The sequence below is a fragment of the Ictidomys tridecemlineatus genome, chromosome 1 (genome assembly GCF_052094955.1).
Source record: "Ictidomys tridecemlineatus isolate mIctTri1 chromosome 1, mIctTri1.hap1, whole genome shotgun sequence".
Taxonomy (NCBI): Eukaryota; Metazoa; Chordata; class Mammalia; order Rodentia; family Sciuridae; genus Ictidomys; species Ictidomys tridecemlineatus.
Genome location: NC_135477.1, coordinates 181,294,916 through 181,316,007, shown reverse-complemented (window position 1 = coordinate 181,316,007; position 21,092 = coordinate 181,294,916). Strand labels below are relative to the sequence as shown.

At 38.1% G+C, this 21,092-nt stretch overlaps 1 protein-coding gene across 9 annotated transcripts in view; it reads left to right on the top strand.

Annotated features, from left to right (window-relative positions):
• Positions 1–21,092, top strand: part of Fbxw11 (F-box and WD repeat domain containing 11) — a 121,692-nt gene that overhangs the window by 28,862 nt on the left and 71,738 nt on the right. For 3 of the 9 annotated variants that reach the window (XM_078052411.1, XM_078052404.1, XM_021732334.3), the window contains one exon: positions 12,892–12,993. The exons of 5 other annotated variants lie outside the window; for them this stretch is intronic. In XM_078052411.1, the coding sequence (XP_077908537.1) occupies positions 12,892–12,993 (102 nt within the window). Of the gene's footprint in view, positions 1–7,140; positions 7,160–12,891; positions 12,994–21,092 lie in introns of those variants that run through there. One more of the 9 variants, XM_013362334.4, reaches the window with a different exon arrangement.

The window sequence follows — 21,092 nt, the reverse complement described above, 5'->3', positions numbered from 1 at the left end:
ATCAATCACTAGCCAGAAAGCTACTGTGTCTGCCCTCTGCCCCAGAAGCTTTCAGCGTCATGTTCTTCTCCAGCCTCCTAGTCAGGTTTGTTCTGGACTTTATATGTTAATTATTTGATGACCAGTGTTTATGAAGCTTTTGTGTACAAACCTTATAAAGACCTGAAAACATTAAGCTATAAATTGGTAAACCATCTTACTCACTTACTTATAAATTGTTTTAGTTCGTATTATTTTTTGGTAAGTTATAATAATGTAAGTGCAGGTTTTATAAATTATGACTAGTGAATACATTTTTTACAAGAAAAGTTATTACTCTTTTTTCCTGTTGTTTATAGATTAGTTTTTGGCTTTCTATTTTGAGTATTTTTCAAAGTAATTCTACTCTCTCAGTGCCTCACCTCCACATTTGTTTCTCTGTAGACCTTTTTTTTTTTGCTACTGGCGATTGAACCCAGGTCCACTTAACTACTGAACTACATCCCCTGCCCCCACGTTTTTTTTTTTTTTTTAATTTTGAGGGGAGTCTTGCTAAGTTGCTAAGGCTGGCTTTGAACTTGCCATCCTCCTGCTTCAGCTTCCTGAGCTGCTGCTGGGGTTACAGGTGTGAACTACCATGCTCGGCTTGTTTTTCTGCAGACTTTTATATCATCAGTTAAAATATGGGTGAATTACAGATCATTTTTTCACATAAGCGCAGCTGAAAATGTCTCCACAAGATTTGTCTGCTGCTCCTCTTAATTCTATATTCTTTCAGAGTTACTAAAAAAAATTATCATGATGCTTTGCAGAACATTATGACTAGTTGCTTATAGCCAAGTCATTCAAAGAGTTATTAAAACAGCAAGTTGAATAGGGTTTTTGCAAGTCAGTAAACACTCCAGTGTCTCTTGAAATTCCTGTGGGGTTTTCTATCCTGATTTTGTTAGTTCCTTTGTGCAAGAAGTTCCATTATGTTTTCCCCATGTTCACATGTACACACACAAAACAGTAATCTGCAGCTGACTTTCTTATAACATTTGTTTAGCAGTGATTATCTACTGTTAGGGCTTTGTGCCTTCAAGGGGTGCATACCACAGGAGGAGAGATTTAAAGGACTGTTTTAAGAACATGAACAGAATGGTTATCCCTTCCCCCTTGCCTGCAGGACAGAGAGATGGGGACGAATCAAACTGCCTGGCTGTGCTGGGAGGCTCAAAGCAGGTTCATTTGTTCTGAGAACCCGGTGGTCTGTAAGGCACACAGCTTTATTCTTAGGTGAAACCAAAGTCAGTTTAGAATATAAGAACAATGTGTTGTATAAGAAAAAAGAGCAAGTGTAAAGTTTACTGTAAAATAAACTGTTGATAAAATGTCTCCACCCCCTTTAAAATTTTTTTTTTAGTTGCAGATGGATGCAATATCTTTCATTTTGTTTATTTACTTTTATGTGGTGCTGAGGATCCAGCCCAGGGTCTAGGCGAGTGCTCTACCACTGAGCCCTAAATGTGCCCCTTTTTATTAGTTTGACTACTCACTTTTTTTCTTTTGGACAATTCACTTTTCTTGCTATTCCTAGCTAAAGGAGCAAAATTTAGATCACCACTATTTTCTAAATGTGTGTGTGTGTGTATATATAAAATTAAACATAGACTCTATCAATTTGGAATATGTGTTTATTTGGATTAGGGACTGGTTAAGTCTCCAGAAATAACCATGTATTTTGGAAATGAGCAGTATTTAGAAAATAGTGGAAGGCTTGTTTAAGTGGTGTAAGGTTTGAGTTCACACAGTTTTTTAGAAGGGCCAACTTTCGTTTTGTAGGTGCTTATTTAGAACTCACAGTGAGACGGATTATGTTAGATTGTAGAATCCTTGGAGAGTCGTTGGAAGGAATAAATCTACGAAAGGTGAATTTAATTTACTTTTTGTGGTAGTTGGGATTGAACCCAAGGGCATTCTTCTGTTGAACAATATCCCCAGCCCTTTTTATTTTTTATTTGGAGACAGGGTCTTGTTAAGTTGCTGAAGGCTGGCTGGTTAACTTGCAATCTTCCTGCTTCAGCCTCCCAAGTTACTGGGAGTTATAGGTGTGCACCACCATTCCCAACTGCTTAACTTTAAAATATTTTGTAGCATTGAAATGTAACTATGTTCCTCTCTTTAGCGAACTGAGAAATAAAATAATAAATAATATGTGCAGAAAAAAAATTTTGAAACCAGAATATTTGGTTTGAGAATTTCTTTGTTAGCCCGGCACAGTGGTGCACGTATGTAATCCCAGTGGCTCAAGAAGCTGAGGCAGGAGTTTAAAGCCAGCCTCAGCAAAATCGAGGTGCTAAGCAATTCAGAGAGACCCTGCCTCTCTAAATAAAATATAAAAAAACAGCTGGGGATGTAGCTCAGTGGTCGAATGACCCTGAGTTCAATCCCCTGCACTCCCTCACCCCCAAAATAAATAAAAAGAATTTCTTTGTCATCTGTTGAAGCATTTCGTTTGCTAGCCTATATACTTTTTTTTTTTTTTGGAAAGAGAGAATTTTAAAAAAAAATTTATTTTTCAGTTCTCGGCAGACACAACATCTTTGTTTGTATGTGGTGCTGAGGATTGAACTTGGGCCGCACGCATGCCAGGCGAGAACGCTACCACTTGAGCCACACCCCCAGCCCAACTTTTTTTTGAATAAATAAGCAGTTTAGAATGAAAAAACTAAAATAGAAATTATATTATGGTCTGACTATAAAATTGAGTCACACTTTGAGAGTAGATGTAATAATAGTCCTCAAGTTATCTTCTTGAAAGTGAACAAATGAGAATGTTTATTTATTATATTGGGAGAAAAAAGTTTGAGTTCCCATGTGTTCTAACGTTCTTTTTTTAAAAAAGGCCAACTTTCTCCTCTCCTCAGTAGAGTAAGGATTTTAGGTTGGTATGCTGGAAGACAATTAGACTTTTGTTATGCATTCATTTTGTCGAAGTAGGTGGAGGATCCTGTAGGGATGTAACTAGCACTGTATTTGGGATGCTGTCTTGGTCCATTTTCTGTTGCTGTGACAAAGTACCAAAGCTGGGAACTTATTAAGAAAAGAGGTTTATGGAGATCAGTTTTAGAGGCAGGAAGTCTGAGATCAGGTGACCAAACCCCTTTGTTTGGTCTCTGTTGAGGTCCTCATGGTGGATGGCATTACAATGGCAGGAGCTTGTGTGGAAGAGATCACATGGTGAGCCAGGGAGCCAGGGACTTCTTGTTGTGTAACAGTGCACTCTCAGGAACCAACTGGGGTTCTGTGAGAACTGTGTTATTCCCAATGTGGCAGTGACCTAACCACTTTCACCTGCCCTTCACCTCTTAATACTGTCAATTAGGGACTAGACCTTCAGCTCATGAACCTTTAGGGGACAAACCACATCCAGACCTTAGGGAAAGGAGAGGAACGCTGGTATAGACAAGGAGATCAGATGTTTCTCAGTTTCTGGATAATGTCTAAAGAACAAGACAGCTTTTTAGGTCCTCTCACTTGGAAGTCTTCTCAGGTGTCACACAATATGGAGCATGGATGATCACAGTTTTAGAAGTGGTGGCCTCATAAGCGGGAACACTGTTACTTAGGAGTATCTGACTGGAGACCCGAGGTATCCAGAAGTCACAGGCAGTGGAATGAATTAGAGTCGTGTCTTTATCACTCAGTGCATCCAAACCCTGATAGCTCTAATTCCCCACCTGCCCTCTACCCTCATTGAAGAAGAATGACCTGGAACTAAGGGGCAAGTACTGTAATCAGATCCCCAAGGAATGCTGAAAATGCCATATTCTCTTTAAGCCTGGAGAAGACAGGATCGAGAAGCCTGAACACTGTATTGCCAATGTATGTTAACTGTATCTGAAAAAGTATGACAGGCAAAAAGAATAAAATAAAAATCCCTTGTGTTTAATTCATATTTACTAAATAAAATAAGATCCTAAGTCCTGACTTGTTGCCTTTCTTCACTTACTATTTCTTGAACTCTTCAGCGTATCGGGGCTTCCTTCCTACATGCTGTACACTTCCCACTGCTCCCACAACATGATTTCTGTTGGGGAGATATAATATTCTGTCTTATGGGCAGTCCGTACTTTATGAAAACAGTTCCTACTGTTGACATCCTTTGATGTTGTGAGCAGTGCTGTGAAGAATATCTTCTTTTTAGCTATATATATATTTTTTCCCCTGTGAAATTGCTGAGTCAAATGATAAGCATCTTTTCCGAGTCTTGAATGTGTATTGCTGAGGTGCTCACCAGAAATTGTGCCTCTTACACTCCCATCAGCAGTAGAGATGAGTGACAAGCAGATAAAATTTAAAAATAAGCCAAGGGAACTTGCTGCTTTAGGGAGTTTAATGTCAGGCAAAGGATGTGACAGGCAGTGTCACTTAGGTTAGGTATAGATTAGGTAAAAAAAGCAAGGAATTTTGGACTCAGAATTGCAATTCTGCCCCTTTTGATGTCTGACAAGTTATTTGATATTCCTGGTCCTCAGCTTTTCATCTGTTAAACTCAGGGACCCATCTGGCCAAAGGTGGCGAGAATTGACCACAGTATAGTTGTGCAGTACAAAGTTTGTATCCCATCCTCGTTTGTTTCTTCTCTGTAAAATTATTTAGCATTTTCTTTGGAAATGAGCATGCATTCATAGAGGAGTGCTGTCTGAACAGCTTTCCCAGTTGGACCACAGATGCAAAGTGGCAAAAGCCCAGATGTACTGAACAGTATTCATTTTAACAAACTGAATTTAATTATTGTTAAATTCTCTCCAGTGTCAGGATTGAGGTCTTGGATAAACCCACTGGGATTGGAGAAGCCCAATCTGACCTGGCAGTTGCCGTGGAAATCTGTTCCTCCTTTGCAACTGATCCCCAGTGTGGTGCTGGGCGACAGAGGACCTGCGTGGCTCTGCCGGAAATAGATTATTTTGTTACATCTTGTTGTTACATCTTGTTCTGGAATGCTGCTTGGAATAGAGTTTTCACTTCCCCCTTTGTATAGCTCATTCTTCTCTCTCCAGCTCTGAAAAACGTTTTAGTTATAGGTGGTAGTTGTGAAGTAGATAAGAAAGATTTTTTTCCCCCCTGTGGATTCCCTCAGAATAAACCATTATGATTTTGATGTTTACTACTGTTGTAGGGATCACTAGGTAAAATATTTTTATAGTGTCTAGCACTTTTATACATTTTAAATGACAGATGTTTAACATGGACTCAACATTCACTGGAAAAGAATTTGTTTTATTTTTTTTTTATTTTTTTTATTTTTTTAAAGAGAGAGTGAGAGGAGAGGAGAGAGAGAGAGAGAGAATTTCCAACATTTTTTATTTTTTAGTTCTCGGCGGACACAACATCTTTGTTGGTATGTGGTGCTGAGGATCGAACCCGGGCCGCACGCATGCCAGACGAGCGCGCTACCGCTTGAGCCACATCCCCAGCCCGAATTTGTTTTATTTTAACTGTCAAGTTACTGTTAGTTTAAAGTAAAGCATCACTTAAAATTATACAAGGGAGGCTGGGGTTGCAGCCTTTTGATAGGGAATCTGCCCGGTGTGCCAAGTATCAGGCCCTGGGTTTGATTCCCAGCACTGCAAATAAACAAACATCAACAAAAGGTAGTATTAAAATAGTACATAGGTACTAGGTGGTCATTGGAGACAAATCAGAAAATATGGGTGAATAAAAATTTAAAAAGATGGGCTGGGGATATAACTTAGGGTAGAATTCTTGCTTGGTGTGTTTGAGAAGCCCTGGGTTCAATCCCCAGCATCACAGTGAAAAATAAATTAAAAAAAATGATTCTTTGTTTCTTTTTTAAAGATGACCATGAAGATCCATTGTAGTTTTGTTAGTGTTTAGGTTTTGGTGTCTCACCTTACATAATCACTCAAGATGAGGTAATTGAACATTAAGGTGATTTTTAAAAATGTAGTGTTTACAGATTGGGCTTTGGCTTTGAGTTCTGTTCCACTACTGTTTATAGGGATCACCTATAAACATCAAACTCATAGATGTAAAGTATTTGAATCACTAAAACTTGACCAGATATAAGTTTAATTTTCCCCATTCGGCTCCTCCTTCTTTCTTCCCATGCTGTTTCCCCTACTCCCCCAGTTTTTCAGTACTGGAAATTGAACCCAAAGTCTCCCTTGTGGTAAGCAAATGCTATTTTGAGGCAGGGTCTTGCATTGCCCAGGCTGGCTTTGAACTTGGGCTCCTCCTCTTTTGGCTTTTGGAGTCATGAGCTGGCACCACCATCTGGCTCCATTCCATTTTCTTTCCTTACTGTATATATCCGCCCCCAAATATCCTGTGATGTAATATCTATGACAAGAAAGTATGTAATTCTAAAATATAGTTGCTGAGTATTAAAATGTTAACTCTTGGTTATGTCATGATTACTGTCAAATTCTGTTATAAAAAATGGCATTATATGCAAAAGAAAATATTACACATTGACTGGGGCCAGTATTAATTTTTTTTTAAAAGGCTATAGAAAATGAAATAACTTTTACCCTACCATCTGAGTACTGTATTATGATTCTTTATTTTAAAAGCAAAAGAAGGCTGGGTGTAGTAGCGCACACCTATAATCCCAGTGGCTCTGGAGAATGAGACCGGAGGGATCGAAAGTTCAAAGCCAGCCTCAGCAAAAGCAAGGTGCTAAGTAACTCAGTGAGACCCTGTCTCTAAATAAAGTACTGATGTGGAGATGTGGCTCAGTGGTCAAGTGCCCCTGAGTTCAATCCCTGCCCTCTCCAACGCGCCAAAAAAAAGCAAAAGCATTAGTTATTTTGTTGAGAGTTGGCTAATTCTTGTAGGTTACCATTAAAAGTTAACTGTAGAAGCCTAGGTTCTGAATTTTAGGAGGCTCTTCTAAAAACTTTGTAGCCTTGTTTTCATTATAGATACTGTTGCTTCTTGAAAAGCAACAGTTTCAGAAATAAAACATAATAGTTTCTAATTTGGATTAACTTTAATGCTTTCTCTGTTTTGCCTTGAGGTGAGGACAGTCTTGAAGAGAAGCTGCACAGAGCTCCAGCCCTCAAGCCTAGGTGGTTCATGCCCCTGGAGCCCATTTTCTTGCTGTATAATTCCTCAGGATCATTCCCCACTCCTGGCTAGAGGTTCTCAATGGAGAATGTGTTCCTGCCAGGTGACTACCACAAAGTCAGTCATTCATTTTATTCCTCTGTGTCTGGTAGCCCTGTGTCATTATCCTGACACTCTTAGTTTTATATCTTACAAGGAGGGCATGGGAAATTTTATGTGAAAAAAGGACTTTGAGTATGAAAGTTGTAAGTATTGGCCCTTATTTCCACTCTTTGTATCTTAGTTGAAAGATACTGGTTGTAAACTAAAAATACTGTATTCTAGGTTCTCTAAGAATAAACTTTCCTGTTTCACTTTTCTTCAAGTCATGCTTTGCTGTAGCTGTCATAGCCCATTCCTCTGCTTAAAATGATTTAATAGCTGTCTCATCATTGCATCTGGCAGTGATCTGAATAATAAAAATTTTGATGTCTCACTTGAAGGAATTACAAGATTCAAACACTATTAAAATTTATTAGTCTTTAAAAAATTGACTATCTATAAAAACATCCTTGGATTTGATCTTGTTTACTTCTACACTTTATCATTGGGTTACTGTTGTCAGGTTTCTTTTTGCTTGTTTGTTCCCTACATATTCTAGAAAACGTGGGCTTTTTATTTATGTTGGTTTGAGTTGCTGGCTTTGGCTTTATATTATTCTTTTTCTCTTACTCCTGGTCAAAGAACCTTGCTGTCACTCACCCATTCCTTGTGTGTTATGTGACCCACTTCTGTTTTTTTCTGACAAATATTGTTGAACAGTATGTATGCTGCATTGGGGAAAAAAAAAAAACTCTGTATACATGGATATAAAATGGGACCACATGCTTGGAAGGATTGGCAATTTATTGTTGTCTGTCACCTGTAGTTTAAGAGATGGCATCTTACAGGTTGAAATCCCACTTTTGCTAGATAGTATAGAAGAGAATTCTGTGGTTGGGCCCTTTCCTCATGTCATACTTCAATATTTCAATGTTTAATTGGTTGCGGATTCTTGCACAGGATGTGTCATCTTTTAGTTCTTTGGCTTTGCTTGTGTTATTTGTTCTAGAATAAATTTCTTTCTCTTTTCTCCTGACTGCCACCTACTTATCCTTTGTGGCTTAGTTCAGGCATCCTATTTCCTTGGGTAGGTTGTCTATTTGTGGGGAGTGTGTGTGTGTGTGTGTGTGTGTGTGTGTGTGTGTGTTTACACTAAACACTCTTGAGATTTCCTCCTGTGAACTACCTGAGGAAGAAAAGAATACATTAATTGCTTTTTTGTGTGCACATAGATATAAGTTCAGATAAGTTTTTTGTTGAATAAAACAGTGCATTTAAGACACTCAACTTGGTTATTTCAGGCATGATGATAGAAGTTAGAAGAAACTGATAATGATTCTGTGGGAAGTGGTTTATCAAAAAAGATTTGGGAGCGGGTGTAGAAAACCTGCAATGAAGCAGATTTCTAAATCAGAGTAACATTAGAGAGATGATTAACATAACATACATCTGTGGGTAGCTTTTAAAAGAATTGCCTCTTTGAGAAGGAATCAGGGCAGGAGGTTCAAAACAATCCCATCTAGAAACAGACTAGAGTTAAGCTTTTTGTGAACATTTCTTCATGCCAGCCAATCAGAAGACAAGGTGCCTGCAACCACTTTTTCCTTTTGATTTGTGGTTCCTATGGTAATAGAAAGAGAGCCTAGGGCATTTCTCTCCTACCTCTCTTAATGAACTTTTAGCTTCTGAAAAATGCGAAAAGCTACTATTCTTGTCTTTACTGACTTAAAGTGTTGTTTCTGCAGAGTGGCTCTGGTATTTTTGATTGTATACTGGATATGGCAAAATTAATAAATACATATCAGCTTCCTTGGCTAATGTTATTTCCTCTAGAACCTGCAAATTCAATCTAATTGGCTATTTGCTGTTTATACCAGAACCCAGAATGAATCATTTCCTGTTTTCTATGAACAGTCCTAAATTAAGAATACTGGTCATTACAAGCAACTAAATATGAAATTATAACAAACATTTTCGAGTTTTTCTGTATCCCTCAACAATCCTCCTGGGTTTCTCTTGAATTTGAGAGTAAAGTCTTTGAAGGAAAGAGGCTTAATTTATTTTGATGTTGGCTTAATAACTAGATCAATAAATATTTGTTAAAATTGGTTAAGTATCCACAGTATCAGAGTTACGTTCCTGAGATGTATTTTAACAATAGTACAGTAATCCAGAGGTTTAATAATAGACCACTGTAAGTTTTAAAAAGGCAAAGAAAAAGATAGTAGTCTGCATTGTGAGTATAGCTGAGTTGAAAACATGTTTTTCATTATTTAGGTAAAGAATGATGGGTAATAGTTTATTCTAGAATTATCAACATAGGTTTCTTACCAAGTTCCTAAATTTAAAAATAGAAACTTCAAAAATCAATTAATGTTATGGTCCTAGATGCATCTTAATGCTCTTTAAGTTGATGAATGTGGTACTTTTATTTTTATCCATTATTTTCAAATTGGATCAATGTCTTCCTGGTCCATAAGGCAAAAGGAACCTTTTCTGAGCACCGAGTATGGGTTCTTATATTAAAAGATAGGTATGTTTCCTAGAATGGCATTTTCCATTGAGTAGTGACTATTTTTTTCCCCCCAGCAGTGTAATTGATCACTTAGCTCTAAGGCAATTGCTTGTAGGGCAGTTTTAATATGTTTTAACTACCACCATCTTTACTTTACCAAATGGATTAATAACACTGATCTTGAATTTGGAAGATCCTAGTCCTGATCTGAGAGTGGAGACGTGTTGGATAGGTTTTTGGCAGTTGTATCACAACACCAGATTGAGTGATGCCTAGGGTCAGACTGTCTTGGTATATTCTGTTCTGAAGCAAATAGTATAAGCTGTAGAACAGAGTGAAAGGGACCCTGACCCCAGGTCTGGGGTGAAATCAATCCCAGCTCCCACTGAACATTACTTAATCTCTTGAGCCTATGTTTTTTCTTCTCAGTGTTGGGGAAAGTAATGCCTATTGTGTGAGATTATTGTGCAAATGAGTTGAGATAGCCTTTGTACATTTCTACTGTGGGATCTAGCATCGTGGTGACACCTAGTAGACCCTTAGTAAACACTGACATAGTTCTTTATACCACATAGTATCTACTGTGACTGTTATAAAGGTAAATTCTTGGAAATAAGAATCTTAGAGGGTCCTTTAAAACTCTATATCAAGCTTTAAAAAAGCTTTAACACCAAATTTGTAATGAATCCTTAATATTTTGAAGTAAGTTCACAGAAAGTTTGCTTTATGGTAATTTTAAGTATTGAATAGATCATTAGAAGTTAGAAAACTATGGGAAGATAGTTTTTTGATTGATAATCTGAAATCAGGGGTGGGAGGTCTTTAAGAGTTTCTTCCAGTTCTCATACTCTGCGATTTTTAAAAAAATGAATGTGAAACATTGCCTTAAAAAAGTTCTAGATCCCAAGTTATCAGCAGAACAATCATGTTAACTTGCAGAGGGAGCTTGACTCTTCTTACTGAATAAATGAAAATCAATTTGCAATTGAGTTTAAGTGTTAATATTATTATTTGAGTGCAGGTGTAAACCTTAAACTGTGTCCTGAGATCTGATAACTACAAAGATTCTAAAAAGGAAACCTAAATTTAACTACAATATATTGGGAATTTATTTAAATGAAATAAGCCATATAAATGTGTAGCCGGGTGTTGTGGCACATGCCTATAATCCCATTGGCTCACGAGGCTGAGATGAGGATCGAGGGTTCAAAGCCAGCCTCAGCAATTTAGTGAGATCCTAAGCAACTTAGCAAGATCCTGTCTCTAAATAAAATACAAAAAGGGCTGGGAATGTCAGTGTTAAGCGTCCCGGTTTAATCCCTGGTACCAAAAAAAATATATAAACATGTTAGTGCATGCTGGTATAAAAATTCTTTTAATAAGAATGTGCTAGAATACAGCTGGGTAGAGAATTCATCTTAGTGGAATCAGAGACAGGATTAATTTCTCTTTCTAATTCTGCTCTCATTTAGCTCTGTTGCCTTGTACCTTGGACAGGTTGTTGTTTTAACAAATCAAACTTTCCTCTCCTGGTTCTTGGTTTCTTCATCTGTAAAGTTAATATCTATCTTTCAGGGGTTATTTTGAGGGTTTACTATATCAGCTGTCTAATAAATAATAGCAGCTTAATTAATGACAGCTACTTTCATCATATTGTACAAAAATGTATTCAGCATCTTTTCTGTGGTTGACATTCTATGATAAGTAACTGTTGGGACAACAAAGTATGTGTGCCTGGAGTGTCAGTGATGCACTGCTACTGTGTCATCACTGTGACAAGCTGTGGCTGTTATAAGCTCTGGAATTAGTGCTCACATTGGAAATGTATGGTGTTTTCTTTGTTACCAGAGAGCTGCTCAATTTTTTTATTCCATTTGATTCTTCTGATTTTGAATTCTTAAGTGCCTTTTTAAAACAATCTCAATATTGTTTACATTAAGGGTGAACTAACTAGTAAGTGACAGATGTTGGATAGAACCCCAGGTCTGATCTCACGCAAAGCCATCTTTGCTTATATTGTAAATGAAGTGAGCATAGAATTTATCCCCCACACCAGAACTCTTTGAGAGTGAAAATTATGCTTGGACAATTAGTGTAAACCAGGAATGTCACAAGCAAATGAGGATATTTGGCTATCCTATTTACAGCCAGAATGAGCAAATTTATGAGTGTGAGTCTAACATTTCTGCACTATTTTGATTAACCTAAGCACCCACCTTCATTTTTTTTTGGCATGGTTATTGATTTTTGCCATAGTAAATTAATTGCTCTTAGATCTGAAACATATTTATTGAATACCCTAGTCTAATGGTTATTAAATACCAGCCTTATGCTCATTTTTAATATACTTTTCCCCACAATTCCTTTAAAACCAGCAGGCTTCTTAAAAAGGTTTTGAAAGGATAAATCAGTTAAGATTTAAATTCATAAGAATGTCAAGTGGACTTGTGCAAGAAGTCCACATGGGCATCCTCATGGTTCTCAGTGTTTTTTCCTTTGACAATGCAGAGATGTGGAGGACACCGAAAACCGGATGTGTTGAGCAGCCCTTTTTGTTGTCCTTCCTCTTTCTTATTCCTTTTGCCTTTCTCTCCAGGTCTGCTGTGATCTTACTTTAGGGAAGTGCAGGCCACACACACGTGGTGAGAGTTGGGGTGATTACAGATAGATGCCTTCCTAGAGGCATCCTGGTCTTGTGGGGAGAATGTGGGATTTGGGAGCAGACCAACTAAAGTCCTGGCTCTCCCTTCTATTCCTGTGTGTCCTTGTGCTAATCACCCTCTGAGCCTCATTTCCTGGCACCATGGTGTGAGGATTAGGGTGCATGTCTAAGGTGCCTGGCATATAGTAGGTTCTTAGACAATGATGGCAATTCTGATTATATGATTTAGGCAGAAACTGTTGCTTTTATGAAATAATAGTCACAATCTCACCACTAATCTTGTTTTATACTCAAACTCATAGTTCCCTTTAGTGGGTTTTCATTTAAACACTCTCTCTCCCTCTTGATTCTGTTTACTGTATCCTGAGAAATCAGTGGTTGGCAATGGAAACCTGTCCCTGGGACAGAACGTGGGCCCTCTCCCAAGGGTTCAGTGAGCTGCCAAGGGCCATTACTGACTTCCAAACCGCTCGGGTGCACCCCTGCCCCAACTAACATTCAAGTTGCCTGTGTGAAGGAGTGATTTGTTGCGGCCTCTAACTGCTTCTTCTCTTCCTTCCTTTTTGTCATCCTGCAGTGTTCTGTGCCAAGGTCTTTGTGGCTAGGCTGCGCCAACCTGGTAGAGAGCATGTGCGCACTGAGTTGCCTGCAGAGCATGCCCAGTGTCAGATGTCTCCAGGTGCCTCTCTTCTTTCTTGTTGTAAATGTGTTTTTACGTATGCCATGAACATTTGTTGAAACTTGCAGTAGTGTGTTTAATCCAATGTTAAGTCTGCTAAATGTTCTGTGTAACCCTCTGCTTTCCTCCAGCCTGGGTGCCCCACATGGAGGAGTTAGTACTAGAGGGGCCCTTCTGAGCGAGCGGGTCTTTGGCTGGGCCCTGTCCTGCTCCCCCTTTTCTGCTCCTGCTTTTTACTCTTTCCCCCTCACCTTGAAGTTGTTATTCTCATGTTTAATAGTTGTGCATGTGCCAAAAACAAACAAATTAAAACAAAAGAAAAAAATCCTGACATATTTTCCATTTGGCTATCTTTAACAGTTCTTCATTGAGTTGGGAGGGTTTTATAATTAAAGTAGTGATTTTTCTATTTTGAAACTCATCCTTTTGGTTTGCTTTCTCTCCCCTATTCAAAAAAGCAGTGGGGGAGGGAGGGAATCCCTGATGTTATAAAGCTTCAAATCGAAGTTTACATACAAAGATCACAGCTTTATGCTATGCTGCAAATAATTGTTAGTTTGGGCCACCTCCCAAAGGCCAGACCTGATACCTGTCCTCAGGGTCCACCCAGTTTTCCAGGCCGGGGCAGGCAGAGAATTCCACAGATTAAAGTAAATACTTTTTTGGGGGTGGGGTGGGTGGCATGGGGTTACTCCGGATAAAACTGTGCTAGTGGAAGTGTAGCTGGTGACTTTTTTCAGGTGACTTCTAAGAGAGCCAAGGCCAAACCCAATTGTGGCTTTGTGAAGCTCTGTTTAGAGAAAGCATGTGTTTAATTAAATTGGTATTGGTGGTAATATTTAGTTGTCTTCATTGCATATTCTAAACACTGATATATTTTTCTTTAAAAAAGCAATTTTAAATTCCTGGCATCTGGATGAGACTGATCTGTTTTAGGAAACAGTGTAAAATTAGTAAATTTGTTAGACAGGATATTATTGATGGCATGGATGACTTCAGTGTTTTCAAGGTTATTTTTCTAGTTAAATGGAACTGGGGGCCTAGGAAGGAGGAATATGTCCTTGGAATTAGGTTGGGCATTTTATTTACCTGTTGGCAAATGTTCTCTGTAGCATTAGCATGGTTATTGCTTCAGAGTGCTTTCTTTAGAAAGCCATGCTGGAATCTCACTAACACAATTAGCTGGGGAGTGAATTCAGTATAAGGCTTGGTTGTCTTTAGATTAAATGTAAGAGGGTAGGTTTCCAGGTGGTAAATTCCAGGAGACAGGAATTCGGTGTTCATGGAGGCTACAGTATAATAATGTATGTTTATCTTTGGAAAAGCAGCTTCCTTGCATGTAATGTAATTGAAAAAAAAATGTTGTTGCAATGGCAGACAGTATTGCATCTGCTCTCCTTGGTTCTGTGTAATAGGGATTTGCGTTGTAATAATGGTGTGCTTTTCTGAAAATGATTATTTAAATGTTACATTTGCTTTCTAATGGGCTGACCCAGTTTTCTCTGGAGTTGGAAATTCAAGTAGGGGACGAATTGTTCACTGTCTTGAAGCGCAGGTTCTATCTATTGCAGTTAAAAAAAATTGACCAATGGAAAGCACTGTTTAATATATTTTAGTAAGAGTCTTGTGAATTCTCCAGAGGTGGAGTGGGAGGAAGTGTGGCTTCCTACCTTGATGAATGTGTGGGAAAATGCTTCAAAAGTTTTTTGACTCATCTCTCACAGTAAAAGCCATTTAAGAGAAAAAAATTGAAACATTGCCTTCATTGAACCGAATTTTAGTGAATGGAGCTAATTAGAAGTATGTAGGTAATTTTATTTACTTACATTTTAATTTTCATTAGTATGTAATTGAGGGTATGCAGCACAATAAAATAAATTAAGCACTTAGCTGACTAGAATTAGCAAGTCACTATTCTGTCTTGTTCTACATGTCTGTGGAAAGTGATCAGGTTATTAATGAACCTGGAAGACTTCCTTCCTCTCATTTGTTTTGTATATTATTACTACTTTAAATAAAAACTTGTGTATGGATTTTTAATTTGTATGTTTTCCTTTTACATTTAATTTAGTATTTTTGTTGTTTGTTTTCTTTTTGTGATGCTGGGGATGGAACCCAGGGCCTTCTGCATGTGAGGCAAGCACTTTCCCACTGAGCTCCACCCAGCCCTTAAATTTACTTTTGTTTTATATATTTTAATGATACCAGTATTTCCCCCTGTACTCATCTCTAAACAGTGTTAAAATTTAGTGCCTTGATTTGAGTTTGAGGTTTCAAAGGATATCTGTTGTGTATATGTTACTATTTTTGGTTTATCAGAAGATGACTTCTTGACATTGCATGCCTCTTGGCAAAGTTACTTTAACCAGGGCAGAGAAGAGAAGGGACAATATCCCTGAAGAGGACAGAACCTAGTTGGCATGGCTTGGGCTGTAGAGTTTCATGAAAGGGTCCCCGTTAAAATGATCACACTGGGCTCTTTGATGGTTGCACCTTTAGTTGGTTTAGCCAATCTATATATTATCAGTCAAGAGTGTTCCTTTTGAAAAAGTGGGAGAATAGTTGCCTTGAGGCAAAATTCAGCCACTCCAGATTTGGCCATTCCTGAAAGGGGAAAAGGAATAGCAGAGACCATAAAAAATGAAACTCACTCACTACGCACTGTCCTTGGTGCTTCAGGGAGTCTAAGATTCATGACAAGCCTGCGTTTTTCTGATGTGACGACTGTGACGGGCTGATGAATCCCGTTTGACTCAAGTTAATATTTACAAAACTGTGAGGTGGTGGAGCAGGCATTTGACCCCACATTTGCCCCATCTCCAAATTTCTCTACACTGGAATGCCACCTTTCTATAGTTTTCTATCCTAGTTTTGTTTGTGGAAACTTTACTATTGAACCATACTATGAATGGTTCATATTATGTATGGTTCATTTAGTCATTATTTGAAAAGAAAAAAAAAGTCAAAAGAAAATCCTGTCAAATTTTATAGGAAAAAAATTGGCATTCCTTTTGTCAAAATGAATGAATTCTTCACCAATTCCATAAATATTTGCTGAGCATTTGGTATGTGCTGGGGCTTCTACTAGTGCTGGGCATGTAAAACAAACAATATAGAGTTGTTTCCTGCTCTCAAGGAGCCCACTGTAGCCAGCAGACCTGTGAATGAAAATACAGGTTGAACTATAAATGAAGAAGCCCATGCACGTGTGTATGTGTCTGTGTGTATGTGTGCGGGGGAGGGAGAAAGAGAGAACTGTAAAGTTGGCCAACCTATATGTTCTTTTAAAACAATGTGAACCCATTTAAACTAGGACTAACCCTCTACATATTTTAGATCAGTTGAATTGGAATATCCGGAGATCTTTGAACAAGCTGAGCTGAGTCAGTATTTCATTTGCCTCATATATCCAGATTTGACCAGTTGGTTGTTTCATCAGATAATCAAAGAGTTCAGACCCTGTAGAGTATTGATTTGCCCAAGATTCTGGCATGAGATTAATACTGATGTTAATAATAGTATCTTTTATTTTCCACTTTCTTTCTGTGTTTTGGACTCTTGGCCCTAGGTTATCTCTTTTGTTTCTTTTGAGGGAAATTACCAGTGATGCTTTTTTTGTATATGAAGTTATAGAATTGAATTGACTTGCTTGAGGCTACACATTTGTTTAGGTGACATAACTGGGTTATGAGCCTCGATCTGGACAAATGCAGAATTAGTACTTTAGTCACCAGGTTGTAGTGACTGACTATTGCCATCTTAAAACTTTGCAGCTGTCATTTTTAGGTTAAAACAAATTCCCCTTAATTTTTAGTGTCATAAGTTTGTTTCTTTATTTATTGGTACTGGTGATTGAACTCGGGTGCTACACCACTGAGCTACATCCTCACCCCTTTTTATTTTTTATTTTGAGACTGGATCTTGCTAAGTTGATGAGGCTGGCCTCAAACTTGCCATCCTTTGGTCTCAGCCTCCCAGGTCACTGGAATTATAAGTGTGCGCCATCATGCTGGGCTCAGTGTCAGATGTTTAAAGCTGAATTACACTTGGAATATAGAGTTTCCTTGTAGTACACTAACACATTTTCTTAGGAATGCTGTGGGAGCCTCATTTGGGGAGTGGTATTTTTTTCATGAGTAGGGCTGATTGCTTAGGATGACAGTGAGGATCCTGTGATCAGACTATAGTGCCTCCTTCCTGGCTCCAAGGTGTATATTCCTGGGCATTGATGAGTGCAGTGTATTGACAACTGTCTTGCTTGTTGCTTTCCCAATCTGAGTACATTCAGTGAGCCACAGTGGTCCTTTGCTGCTGACCTAAAATGATATTTTTTAGAGGATGGAGGTAACTTGTAGAAAGAACCTTGGTTTTAAAGCCAACAAACCTAGATTCTAGTCTTTCTCCTTCTACTTAGTGTCTCTGGAATGCCCGCACAAACTACTTTCCTTACCTGAACTTCAGTTTCCTTATCTTTAAAAGTGAAGGGCTTTTGTGAGGTGTAAGAAGGTAAATTGCTCCCTCCTTTTCCGGGGGATGAAAATGCATTTTTCTTTGCTTGCTCCAGGTTCTGTATTCAAGAGGTAGAGATTCAGTCTTAAGAGTCTTAGATTCCAGGATGGGTTCAGCAGAAACTGTAAGAGCCCCTGCATTTGGCTGCTGGGGAGAGTTCTCCTTTTGTGCCAGGCTTGCTGCTTTGCTTTTGTCTCTTTCTAATGAGCATCTGGGACTTTGTAATTCCTTACTGATTATCCTATTGCACTCTCCTTCTGAAAATGTGAAGGCTTGGAATAACCTTTGGACTGCTGAGTGGGAGAGCCTGCAGTATTTTATGAACACTGAATAGCATGTTTTTTCCTCTTCATAAGAAAGTTTACAAATATAGTACCCCCACATCAGTTGGTAACCTCTCCATCCATTACCACCCAGATAGAGTATTTCTTGCTATTTTAGGATCATTCCTCTTCCTGTGTGTTGGGCAGGGAGGAAGCCATCAAATTGTTCAGGTTCTGTTATGAGTTGTATTGATAACTTCAAGAATGGTGTTTCTATTGTCCATGGAAACATAGTTTGAGAGGAACAAAGGGAATGGGGGCTGCTTTGTGCCCCCTCCCACTTTTGTGTCACCCAGAATAGCTCTGGATTTGTTTGGGGCTCTAAGGGAGATTTTATTTAAAAATCTTTCTACTATGGGAATTTCCAAACATACACAAAACCAAAATGAATTGTTCAATTTAACCTGAACAGATTTCAAAATTATACTATTCTTCAACTTTTTTTCCAACACCCCACACCCCCGCTGTGTGTGTGTGTGTATTTTATAGCAAATCTAAGGTGGTTTAATTGAAAAAAAAGGGTTTGACAAATCACCCCTGTCAGCATTTAAAAAATTTTAAATAAGGTTCAGTTTCCCATGATCATTTTTGACTAAGGTTTAGAAAAACATCCATAGAACTGTATTGTACATGTTCTTCAATTAACATTTTTCCTTAGCATATGTTGACCACCTTTCCAAATGGCTTTGCAATTTTTTTATTGTTGTTTTAAAGTGGCCAATTCTCCCTACTGAAGGTACTTTAGGTTTATGACTTTTTAAAATATCAAAAGCACTTCACTAATTTCACTGCACATGTATCTGTAGGATGCATGATTACATTTGCACAATAAAGTCCTATAAGTGCAATTGTTTGTTCAAAGAGTATCAGTGTTTTACTGTTAATTAATTCAATGACCTGTTTAGAGAGAATTTAAATAATCTCTCCCTTTCAATGCACTCCTCCCAAGAAACAAGTATCACCAGTTTGTTACAGCTTGTTTTCTCTGTAGGAAAATTTGCACCCCTATAACTGTGGAGACTTTCCCCTTTTTGGAATAGTAAAAATGGATTCCTCTTAGAAAAAGCACAATTCAACTTCTTTTGTTTGCTTTATTTTCTTACCATTATGTTGTTATAGATATGTCCCTACATTAGTAAAGTCTAACTCTTTCACTGATTTGTCTTTATCATCCATTCCTAGATTTTAGGAGGCAGAGATGAGAGTGTTTTTTTTTTTTTTTTCCTGAAATACTTTTTAAAAAGTGAAAAAAAATTTTGGGAGGTTGGGTGCTGGGGATGAAGCAAAGACCTAGTGCTCGAGGGAAGTACAGCACACCTTCATGCCCTGCAGCAGTTTTCAGGGTATAGCTCCTTGATGGGTCTGGTAGACCCAGTTGCTTTGGGGGGTGGGGTGCGGGATTAGGGAGTAGGACCAATTTTTTTTTTCCATTCATTGCCTTAAGCTCTGAATATCTTTAAGAATGCTTAATTTTTACTTAAAAATATTACTAAAAATAATATACATTAAAAAACAGTAAATAAAAAATCATAAATAGTAACATGACAAATTAAGATTTTCTACCACCATTTAAATTTACTGCATGATATTTCATTTGATAGCTGTATTACTGATTTTAAGAAATAGTTTTGTGTTAAGATTGCTCCCAGTTTTTGTGGCATTTTTATCCACGTCAAGTGGAATATTATTGTTACTAGATCTTTACTTGGGCAAAAAAGTATGCATATGAAACATTTTTGGATAGCTAAATTGAACTTTTCATTGGGTAGGGTCAGTGCTGGGGATTGAATTCAGGGGCTATCCACCACTGAGTTTCAACCCCAGTCATTTTTATTTTTTTACTTTGAGGTAGAGTCTGGCCAAATTATCCAGATTGGCCTTGAACTTTTGAACCTTTTCTGTGAGACTCCCAGGTACCTAGGATTTACAGGCTTGTGCTTTCCTGCCTGGTGGCTAAATTATACTTTTGAGAAGGTTATAAAAGCATTGTATAAGAGAGTCTCTTTTTATATAGCCTGGATGACATTGGATATTTTGATTTTATATTTTTTTGCCATTTTCATGGATGAAAATAAAAAATATTGTTCTTATGATTATCATTAATTTTGTGGAGGAGGGGTGTGTACTAGGGCTTGAACCTAGAGGCACTCTACCATTGAGCCACATCCTCAGTCCTTTTTATTTTTTATTTTGAGACAGGCTCTTGCTCAATTGCTTAGGGCTTTGCTAAGTTGCAAAGGCTAGCCTCAAATTCGCAATCCTCCTGCCTCAGCCCACAATTGCTGGGATTATAGGCATGTGCCACCACACCTGACATGATAGTATTGTTATAATATACATGTATTTGGTGTTTGGTTGCTAGTGAGATAGAATATAAAAACTTATTGGCCATCTTTATTTCTTATTTTGAGTTATCTCTTCATGTCCTTTCTTCATTTTTCAACTGATAGATGTATTTAAACAAAAATCTAATTTGTAGGAATTCTTCATTAAATACAGCAACTCATTTATTGCAAATATTTTCCCCAATTTGAAATTTGCCATTTTCTTTCTTTCTTTCTTTCTTCTTTTTTTTTTTTTTTAATAAGGCATTTGGCCACAAGGAACATTTTGAAACAAATGTTTACTTTTTATGTAGAAGTAGTACTTACTCCTTCCCTTTCGTAGCCTTCTGTGTTTTGTGGCACTATGCTTTGCACTTACATCTCAGTTTCTCTGTTATTTATTTTGCTATATGCTGTGAATCAAGGATCCACTTTTTTTTTTTCCTTTTTCAAAGACAGCCGGCCTGTTTTCCATATGCTCTTGATGTGAAATCACACTCACCCTTCACTTTCTGCCTCCGCCCACTCAGAGAGGTCTCTTTCCTCTTAGCTCTCGGTCATCAGCCTAGGGAGGCTCCTGGCCCGCAGCAGCATCATGTCGACCTATACGTGGAGTGCTAGTTTGAAAGCATCTTGTTAATGGTGGCAGAGATTTTGAAAGTTCAGTACCAAACAGAAAAAAATTGATTTTAACATTTTTCTAAGAGTGACTTGCTCTCTTCTCCCTCCCTCCCTCCCTCCCTCCCTCCCTCCCTCCCTCCCTCCCTCCCTCCCTCCCTCTGTGTCTGTCTCTCTCTCTTTTTCTTTTTGTTTTGGCTGGGGTCAGACCTAGGGATTTGGGCATGCTAGGTAAGCATGTTCTGTTCTTATTGTGAATTAAAATTGTTTTCTAACATTTCCATGTCATCTTCTGAAAACCGTGGGGGTAACTGGATGATCTAAG